General features: G+C 49.0%; 1 protein-coding gene across 5 annotated transcripts in view; it reads right to left on the bottom strand.

Moving 5' to 3' along the window:
• The window catches only part of Rps6kc1 (ribosomal protein S6 kinase C1), a 126,046-nt gene that overhangs the window by 29,342 nt on the left and 85,975 nt on the right, over window positions 1–10,729 (bottom strand). For all 5 annotated transcript variants that reach the window (XM_055609157.1, XM_055609158.1, XM_055609159.1 and 2 more), the window contains 2 exons: window positions 6,405–6,452; window positions 5,248–5,380 (listed from right to left, as the gene is read on the bottom strand). In XM_055609157.1, coding sequence (XP_055465132.1) covers window positions 5,248–5,380; window positions 6,405–6,452 — 181 coding nt within the window. The remainder of the gene's footprint in view (window positions 1–5,247; window positions 5,381–6,404; window positions 6,453–10,729) is intronic.

Here is a 10,729-nt window from a genome sequence, read left to right as displayed (position 1 = left end):
AGGAAGGAAGGAAGGAAGGAAGGAAGGAAGGAAGGAAGGAAGGAAGGAAGGAAGGAAGGAAGGAAGGAAGGCTGGCCTCACTATCCAGTCTACCTAGCCCTGGCTGGCCTGGTACTCACTATGTAGACCAGGCTAGCCTTGAGCCCACAGGTGTCTGCCTGACTGTGCCTCTCGAGTCCTGGGATGAAAGGTCACCACATGGTCACCACATGGTGCAACATGAACTTTTATAGCACAGCTCTGTATATGCTCAGAAAGGTGTCTAATGTACATTGCTAAGATGACAAGCAGGCTTGAGGCAGCATCTTGAATCTGTTACATTAAAACACAAAAGCGGACATAACAGACATGATAACACAGGCCTGTTACCTCAGTATATGAACACTGAGGCAGGGGGAATACAAGTTCAAAGACAACCCGTGTCACAGGAGACTGTCTCCACAAGGAGAAAAGCAGCATCAGTTTCTAGAGCCAGAGCTGGGCCTCAGCACGGACAGGAAGGCTCTCACCAACACCCACAGAGCTGGCCTAGGTGCTAATGACCTCACCACTCTCTTAATAAAACAATAGTGGTGGAGAAGTCCCTGCATGCTCTGCTCTCTCAGCCATGGGCCTCCAGCCTGGCCGTTCCCGTTTCCCTGAAAACCTTCTGCACAGTGAGCACTCAGCTAGTGGCCAGCCCATATGTGGAGAGCTTCTGTAACTTCTCGCCTCGGTAATGGTGACACTCACAGCCCTGACTGAAGACCGCTTCCCCATCCTGCTCCTCAAACAGGGTGAAGAAAATTGTTAAAAAGCAATGACCATTTGACACCTGCTTTTCTGAGCAGGGTGTAAGCATGCCAGGCAAGTGCTGTAGCACTAGGCTCTGTCTTCTGCAGCCCTCCTGAAGCCAGCTCTTCTGTGCCCACCACCATCTGGGTATCAGCGAACACCTCCAGGGCTGGGAAGCTGCTCAAACAAAAAGTGCTCAGATCACCGGGGCCTCAGACGAAAGCTGGCTATGGTGCTGGTATGCTCAGAATCACAGCACGCGGACTGTCCTTGGGGTGCTGGCTAGCCAGACCAGCGTCCCTGGCAGACTCTAAGCCAAGTAAAGCCCTGCCTCCCCAGTACAGCATGGACAGGTTCTGAGAAGTGACATCTACAGTTGACTTCTGGCCCCCACGAGCGTGTCCCTGCACACAGGAACACTACATGCTCACACTTTTCGATTCATGTGTCCAAAATGGAAGCCTTGTTTTCCGACTGCACCTCCTTTCCCCACACCTTGGTAAACGGAAGACCCATTTTCGATGTTTGGAGCAAACAACCTGGAGTCCTGAAGGCAGAATCCTGTCAGTCAGTTCTACTTCCAAATGCATTCGAACTCAAAGAGCACAAAGCAAGTGTGGGCAGGGACACTGGAAGCCAGCAACACCCTACTAGCCCCGGCACTGCTGGGGGACACAGCTGGAAGTCTGGTTCCCTTCGACAGCTGTGCGGCAGGAGGCCGCTGGGTCTCGGGGCCTCACCCTGGGAAGGAGATCATGTAGTTCTCCTGGGACCCTGCGCTTTCTCTGGTTTGCTGTCCCACCCTACCACCTCAGTCTTCTACATGTGCCCACTGAGGTCCTCACGAGGACCAAGCAGGTTCCAGTACCACAGCCCTGAATGTACTTCTTTGACAAGGTGCCTAAAGTGTCCGTTCAGAGCAACAGAGAGCGTGCTAATGTGGACACTACCCAGACCGCCATCATTTTGCCCAGTTTGCTGCAAAACCTCTAAAGTGTTCTTGTGCCCTTTTTTGTGTTTGGCCACAAATCTTCCATTTTCTACACAGTAGGCAGAGTGGCCCTTACGTCTGCTTAGCATTGTCCAATGACTGCTCCTCTTGTTCCATCAGGTTCTCACAAGCAGTGCAAGTGGCCTATGAGACAGGACAGTTCCTGATTTCCAGGTCCTGCTTCTGTTGCCTCCCCACGCCTCTCAGCTACCGTCATCTGGCTGCTCCTGATCCACCAAGCACACTCCTGGCTCCGGGCTTGTGTGCTTGCTTTCTCTTGCTAAGGCATTCTTCCCCACAAACACACACTGTTCCTTCCCTCCCGTCAAATGCTCCTTTCTCAGTACGGTGACCAACATGGAGAACACTCCCCCGTCCCCTGACGTTCTGCTCTCCCACTTTTAGCCATCTGCATGTTTACAGTCTGCCCCCATCTAAGGCACCACATGGGCTCCATGAAGCAAACTCTTCTGCTTTGCCCACTGCTGTGTTAGAACTATGTCTATGCCCCAAAAGCACTCAAGAAGCTTCCAGAGGAACGAAGTAAAGAGAGAGTAGGAGACACATACACATTCCAGCTAGTTCTGTCAGCTCTGGGGAGCGAAAGCTGTGAGATAAATCCTCAGAGTTCAGCAGAACTATTTACACTGTCAAAGCATCTTTTTCACAGACATGTCCTTGAGAAGGGGGCCTGCCACAGGGCATGCAGAGGTCAGAGGACAATGACAGCGGTCAGTTTTCTCCCCACCATGTGGAACTGTGAGACTTCTTCACTCCTGGAGGGTCTACAAAAGGACCACAGTGGGTAAAAGAACGCATGCAGCCATCAACCAGCTCACTCCACTGCTTGGGCCAAGACTGGGAAATACACAGGTCACGGGACCCCGAAGACCACGCCACCATCCATCAGCCTCTGCTCTGCTCTTTGCTTACTGCAGCCCTTCTTTGAAGGCTAGTTTTTGTCAACTTAACATAAACCTATCTGGGAAATGGAAGGTCAAATGAGGAATTAATCACCTCCATAAGACTGGGCTGTAGGCAAGCCTGTGGAAGCATTTATGTGATCAATGATTGGCTTAGGAGGGCCCAGCCCATTGTGGGCGGAGCCATCCCTGGGCAGGTGTTCCCGGGTCATACAAGAATGCAGGCCGAGGAAGCCATGAGGAGCAGGCCAGTGAGCAGCACCCCTCCGTGGCCTCTGCCTCAGCTCCCGCCTCCAGGCGCCTGTCCTGACATCCCTCCACACTGGATTGTAATTAGAACATGTAAACCAAATAAGCCCTTTCTTCCCCAAGCCACTCTGTCATGGTGTTTATCAGCAGCAGAAGACAGACTCCGACACCACGTCCACACAACGAGGACTGGCCTTTTTGACATTTGTTTGAAATGAGGCCTCAAGTGGGCTGGCATGAGGAGTGGGATGAGTGTCTCGCACCTACAGCTGGCTGGAGAGTGAGATCCGAGGAGGGCGTGAGCCCTGACCCTGCAGGGTGCGGCTCCTGCCTCTTCCACACAGCCCGCCTTCAGCTCCACAGCTGGTTCAGTGGCCACACGGCAGCACAGTGTCCTTTCTCGGTCATCAGACACCCTGTCGTCACACAGTCCCCGTGCCTGTACCTTACATGTGAATGGTGGCATCTTTGTGACTCAGCTCTTCCCAATGTCACCATTTCAGAGACAGCTCCTTGAGGATGACTTGATGCCGACCCCCCATTGTCACCCATTATGTCACCTGTGTTAAGGATCACAGGGCGGGCCCACTGTGTATCCAGTCCTTTGTTGCTTTTTGTTTTCTCTGTGGCTCCACAGCAGCGATTTCGGTTCTGAAAGGGCAGCTTCTGGTCCTGCTTTGCTCTCTGTGCAACCGCAAATGAGCTGAGCTTCCTACTCGCAAAAACTTACTGAGCATCAGAGAGACTGCTAGAGAGCGAAGCCATAGCTACTTGACAGGAGAGACTGTCCTAGTAGGCTTACAAGTCCGTGTCTGGTTTCCATTTAGTCAATACCACAGGCTTGCTCAAGGTGAGCTCCAAGAACAGGAAAGCTGGCCATCATCTGTCCATGCCTTCAGAACACTGTGACACCGGCGCGCCACATTACACCAGCACCAGCGACCATCTCAGTTCTGGCTCTCCGGCAGAACGGAAGCCAGCAGAAGGAAACAAGTGCAACGTAGAGAATCAGGAGGAGGAAGGCAAGCCACAGACAGAGGAAGAAAGTGAGGGTCACAGCTTGGCCACAGATAATCTCCAACACGAATAATCCACACCAGCTAATAGAATATTGACCATAATTACATTCATCCTCCTGACCTTGTTCTAAATTATTGTGGATTATTACTACTGAAGTTATTTTGTTCCACAGCAGAGGTGGCAGTCTCTCGCCGTCAGATGACATGACCTGTAATTCAATAAGGGCTGTAATGCACTGGTATCCTCAGATAAAAGCTGTCTGTAATGTCTGAACAAAGGTGAATTAGTTATCCAATTCACACACGCAATTAACTCTCTTAATACCTGCGAGCCCACGGAGCCCCTCTGAATTTCCTATTAAACACTGCATGAGGAGGCTTCCCTCCGTCTGCATTCCTGTGCGGGCGTCAGAACACCAGCGCCTTCTGCCCCCACAAAGGCTCGCAGTAGTCATCATGGGAGACCTCATTCCAGAAGGCGGTGGGTGCCTCTTTTTCCTGAGAAAAAGGTATTAAATTCAAATGTTATGCCTGTTAGTAACAGACGGCATTTTGTTCTCACTCTAAACGTAAGGACGCCTTCACGAAGAGTGGAAGATAATTTAAATTTTCTTCATCATTTAAGAACACCTGTTAGATGCCAAAAGGCAATGTGTGTTATGCGAATCCATCTTTACATGCTGCAGTCACCTAAATGAAAGGAGATTTATTGGAATTCAAGTGTGAACGGGCAACGCCAAATCAGCAGAGTACCCTTGGCCACCTGTTCTCCGAAGCGGCTGAAGGCGGAGCCCAGGCCTCTGCTTTGTACTCGCCCGCGATGCCAATGGCTGTGTTCATGAGGTTCAGATCAGAAAAACGAGGCAATGTCAAATGTTAAGCAAACACCCTTGCCTTCCCTCTGAAGGAAGCAATTAATTAATTCTGCAGGGGATGCTTTTTTAGTCATCTAACGTACGTGTAGCTTTTCAGTGCAGACAAGGGAACGGAATTAAATCTCTAAATAAACCCAGCTCTCAGCATGCACTCACATTAATGCTCGCTCCGTGTCAGTCAATCTCATAGCAAAGTGCACACGTTAGGACTGTCCCACGGTTCAGGTGAATGAAGCTGGCTGGTCACCTGGGTTTTCCTTTTCCCTCAAACCTCAGAGCCAGGAGGCTGGGCAGGAGCGGGGACACAGGCTCCCTATCTCCATGCCTCTGAAAGGACAGAGGCAAAGCAGCACCATAGACGCCAGCCTGGAGGACCGGCGACGAGCTTCACGCCGCAGGCAGCTCGGCCAACCCACCTTCGGCGTGCTGCAGCACGAGAAACACCGACTCCTCCGACACGATGTACGCGTGCAGACGCACCATGTTGGGCACGCAGCGGGGGATGATGGTCTTTCTGCTCCTGCTGTGCTCACTGCTTTTCCTTAGACCCTGGCAGAGAACAAAAAGGTCAGCTGTACCCACAGTTGCCTTTGGAGCCTGCTGTGCTCAGTGTTTATCAACCAAACTAATCTATCCGAGTTACTCGGGGCTTCAGAGAGCCCACTCATCTGCTGCTCAGTGCCCCTCAGTCCCCAGAGGCTCTGCTGATGGCATCTGGCATGAGTCCAGACAACAGAAGATGCCACAAAGCTGCCATTAAAATCAATTACGTGGGTCAGTGTTTTTATTAGCGGTGCTCTCAAACTAAGTCATCAGGATGACACACAGCTATTTCCCTGCGACCTCTAACTTTCATTTTCCTTACGTGTATCTTTGAGGCTGTGTCAAATGTCCAAGCCACATTCTCCAGACACCAGACATGCCCTGGACGAAGCAGTAACTTTTAAATTATTTTCCAAAACACTAGCAACTAATCTCCAAGAGGACAAGATCTGTGCGTTTTCTGGTGTAGCCCGGCTTAAAGTCTAGGTAAGCAGCACTGAGTGTGGTGACGTGGATGCTCGTGGACAGGCTTCACACACGTCTGTGTGACCTTCTGTCATGCTTGGCCAGCAAGGGAAGTGATGCTCAAGGCAAGACTCCCCTTCGGTTCCATGGGAATGTTCAATCAGGACACATGTAGGATACATACTATTGCAAACCATTCCAAAAACAATGTCAAATCTAAAATTATTCATTTAATTATTCTACAAATCAAGAATTTGTAGCAAAGAACAAGCCAGGACACACTTGTTTCTGGAGTATCTGCAGAAATTTCGTGTTTAGGAGCTGTAATCAAAGCCCAAGTGAGGCCCGTGTGATCCTTATGAACCAGAAACACACTGTTGGTTCTTGGATGCATTCTAATTACATATTACTTAACATAAGACTTTTTAAATGGAAGCTATAGCATGTTTATCAACTGAAAGACAGAAATATAGATCACCATAAAATAAAATAGTCAAGTGCCATGCAAATTTTTTTCTTTCAAAAGCCTGATTTTAAATTCACTAAGCATACAAATTCTACTTACTTTTAAAATGAATGTCTGTTCTGTCCTTGTGTCCATTACAAGTAAAACCTATATAAAAGACACAAGCAATAAGTTTAACAAAATATAACACAACATTAACACTTTAACTTGAGAGACTAAGAGCTGGGATGGGTTGTAATTCTTCCCAAAATTCTAATTTCTGAATAGACTTTTTAAAAACCGAAAATCATAGGACACAAACATCCCCATCTAATAGATTTTATTACAACTTTCTTTTCTAAGAATGCTACAACGTAGAAACATCACTGTGTTCTCTGGATTTATTTTTACAACACATTTTCTAACAGTACAAGGCACTGCCAGGCATGGAGCACGGCAGCTGGGGAAGCCGTCAGTGTGTGGCAGAGGACAGCGAGAACAAGATGGCAGGGCAATCCTAGGCCAGCCTTGAAAGCAGGGAAACCCCAAGCCCCCAAGGTTTGGGTGGGGAGGGCACAGTCAAAGAAGTCTCTCACGTGGTAGAGGAAGTGATTTTATTAAAACTAATAAAGGTTCGATGCCCCTCTAGACTCTCTTAGCAACTTCAGTAGCGGAGGCTCTGGCACCATCTCAGGCATCCTTTGGGTACTGCTTCTCCACTCTGGTCCAGAGCTAAACTCCTCTTTCTGCCATGGGGCAAATCCTGCTGACTCCATCCTCAACGTTTGCCCTGTCCCGCGCCCTCCCACTAATGCCCGCAACCAACCAGAGACCAGCTCTGCCAGCAGACAACGAAGGATGGGCCCCCGGCACCCTCTGCACTGCACAGCTCTGGAGTCAATTCTTAAATCATGAGGCAACGCTTCTTTTCTAAGTGTGTTCAAACGTGCCACCCTCTCACCTCTCTGTAAGAAGAGACCCAACTCCATAAGGACCTCAGGACCTTCATCTCACACACTGCCCTCTGAATGCCATCCCTGCCACTCTCTGAGATGAAAACAAGAACAAATCCTATCACATTTGTGCTTTGTTTTTGCTAACCACTATGGCACAGTTAGGCCACAAAGGACAATTAGCAAATATGTGAGGCTTTGCAGGTCCATGAGTGTCTACTACCAACTTTTCAAATGAGCCATTTTAGCCACCACAGCCTCAAACTGGGGAGAATTGATGCCACAGAAATCAGCAAACACTGCAAACAGGACTTTTTCCAAGAGCTCCTGACAGCAACCAGTGGTCCCCACTAGAGGAGGGACAACAGGCGAGGGGTACACAGGCCTGTTCAGCTCAGAAACAGAAGAATGGTGGGAGACAAAGCTGAGGTGGGAAGGTGACACTGGGGTGACAAGCCCCAGCTTAGACGCAGGCGTTACAGAATGCTGCGGAGTGCCTCACTGCACTAAGTCAGCCTGGGTTGAGGTAGAGTGTCATCTACACAGACAACTCCCAGGTGTCCCGTGGAGTTCCCGAGCCCAAGCTCCAAGTCTCTCATCTCTCCAACTTCAGAACCCACAGCCAAGTCAACGAGCCAAACACACTCCCAAGCCTTTCTAAGCATGTCCTGCTGCTTCACCCGCCACAGGTTAAGCACTGACTGTCAGCCACGGGTAATCAATGTTAACCCTCTCCTCCACCATTCCTATTACACACATCGCTGGCACTGTGGCTGCGGGTGTGATGCTGCGATGAAAGATGACAACGGCGGCCACTACTCTCTCCCAGCTGATCTCCCAGAGTACACCCAGGGTGGTGACTGCTATATCACCGTTACTGTAGCTTCTCTCTGGACTGTTCCCCAGCCACTTCTCAAACTACTCACCTTCCCATCTTCAACTCAAATGTCACTCTCTCTCTCTTATTAATACTGATGGCTCTCCCATTTTATACAGGACTAACATCTATTATGGCATCTCAAACTCTTCAGCTTGTTTTTATTTGTTCATTTGTCATCTCCCAACCAGATGTCAAACTCCTTATGGGCATGTCACAGGCCCCAAAGATGCTAACGCCCTACTCCAGAATCTGTGAGTGGACTGTGCAACGGTGAAAGGGCTCCCCAGATATAGTTAACACAGAGCTGACAGCTCACCGGGATGTGTGGGTGGGTCACGCTGAATCACATGACCTTCTAGAAGTGACAACTATCTCCCGACTAAAGGGATGGAAGCACAGCGTGGCATGGCAGAAGGGGATCTCCCTAGCATAGGAGGGACGACCTGGCTAGGACGGAGACTCCCACATGGGCAGAAGCCAAAGGCACCTCTAGATGCTCAGAGAAGGCCAGAGAGGAGCGGGCAAAGTCGAGAAGCAGAGAGCAGCCCTCAGCTGACCACCAGCAGGACACAGCTCATCCTGCCCTCCAGAGGCAGGGCAGCCCATTAACAGCCCCTTCACAGGCCGCAGTGAGAAAAGCAGTGTCACCAGCTCCTGGATGTCAGGCCCCTGGGGCCTGTGTCACAAGTCTGACTTGACTTTACTCTGACACAACTTTAACATAATATATTAGCGTCTTCAGAGAGCTAAGTCTGCCATGGTTGGCTGTGGTAGAAGTAGGGTAGAAATGCTGTTTGTTTTGATATAAAAACTCCATAAGCACACAGCTCACAGGTTCAAGTCTAAAAATACAAAAGGTGGACAGCAAGGTGTGAAAAGAGCCTGGAAAAGAAGTCAGGACTGAGGACTTACATTTGAAAACACTCCCCACAAAACACAATCTGAAGGCCTGAGAAGGACCCCATTAGAATTTCCCTCCACAACAGGCACAATCCTGGGCTTCAGAGAGTTCAGTCATGGACGCTCTCAGCATCCCAACCAGCCTATTTCAACGGTGAAAAAGCAACTTCAAAGCATGAACTGACATAGTCAAAAAAGCTACCAAGCAAAGAAAGGTGAGATCTGTACCGAACAGCCAGACTTGACTGTTTCCTCTCTCACTGTTAGTCTGCCTGCACATGAGCAAACAGCATACTATTTGCATCTGAATTTAGAAAGCTGAACATACTTAGAATACTGTAGGTGGGTATGAAAGCAGCAAGAAGAATGACTCTACAAGGAAAGAGCGAGTGAGAGACAGAACTACAAAGTGGGGCAGCCATCCCTCCACGCAGCAGGAGCCACTATGAAGGACTGAGGAAAAAACACTGGGGAAGGAAGCAGGAAGTCAAAAGTCACTATCAGTAAACTGCTTGAGACAGAAGCCAGGCTGCTCCATGTAAATCAGGGGTAAAAGAAAAATGGGGGTGATAGATGTAAACCTTTCAGTGGTGAAGAACGCCAGAGGAAAAACAAAGGAGGGAAGGTGGACTATTTGAGCTCTGATTACTTTGCACAGAGAGACCCATCCTGTCCCTAAAGGCCAGAAGAGCTCCTGACATTCTCACTGAAGTGACCCTCCAAGGCTTGAGTCCTGACAGGAAGTCACCCAGAGGTCGCCTCCATACACGGACGGCAAGGGACAGCTGTGGGCTTTGTAGAGGCAGCTGTGCTCCTAGCATCTCACCTGGTTTTACATCCACTTACAACTCTTTACGTCACTCCCCAGAGAGCCAGTCATGTTTGCAAAGACACAGATACATGAGGTAGAAAATATCTCTCCAGGTAAATGGTAAGGCCAGAGAATTTCTTCTTACCAGAAGCCGCCTGCCTGTCAGAACAGAACACAGCTGCAGGACTGCGGGGGGAGGGGGGAGAGTCATCTCAGCCATGAAGCATGAAGCAGACCCCACAAAAGGACAAATTAGGATAGAAAAGCAAGGCTGGGAAGCGGCAGGTGGATGAGGGCTTTCTTCTCCTACCAAGTTTGCTTGCAACGCAACAATGTTCACATTGAGGTAATAAACACAAGAACATATGTGATTTTTTTTTAAATGTGCCCTTTGACTGTCAATTTCTCCCAAACAGGTGTTGCCTAAATGATTATAAATTGGCCTCTGGGTACACCTCTTCAACTGAGCCGTGCAGGGCTGGTGATAATACAATTAGACCTAAAAACATCAGGCTGGAGAGTGCTCTCCATCTGTTTGGCAATAATGTTTAGTTAACAATAGTCTTTAAAAGAAGCACCTTCAACTTCCATTCTTAGAGTTATTTATAGTGCCATTCTTAGCACGCCAGCACTCCTGCTAACAAGAGCTTTAGCCACTTGGAAATTATTAGCCATCAGGCTGTACACCAAGAGAAACGACTGCATTTAACATCTGTATCTCCACGTTGAAGTGAGCCCTTAATGAGCAGTGGTATAGCATCAATATCATAGCCGCATGGACACAGATCGTAAGGAGCCAGACATGTTTTTAATGCCAACAGCAGGCCAATCTGTAATGAAGCTGCCATCATAAAGGACAAAATAACAACGTCTTTAACCCTCAAACTGAATTTGTTCATTT

The sequence above is a fragment of the Psammomys obesus genome, unplaced genomic scaffold (assembly GCF_907164565.1).
Source record: "Psammomys obesus unplaced genomic scaffold, mPsaObe1.curated_primary_1811, whole genome shotgun sequence".
In the NCBI taxonomy this organism is placed as follows: Eukaryota; Metazoa; Chordata; class Mammalia; order Rodentia; family Muridae; genus Psammomys; species Psammomys obesus.
The sequence above is the reverse complement of the archived record's forward strand: the minus strand, read 5'-3'. Positions and strand labels throughout refer to the sequence as shown.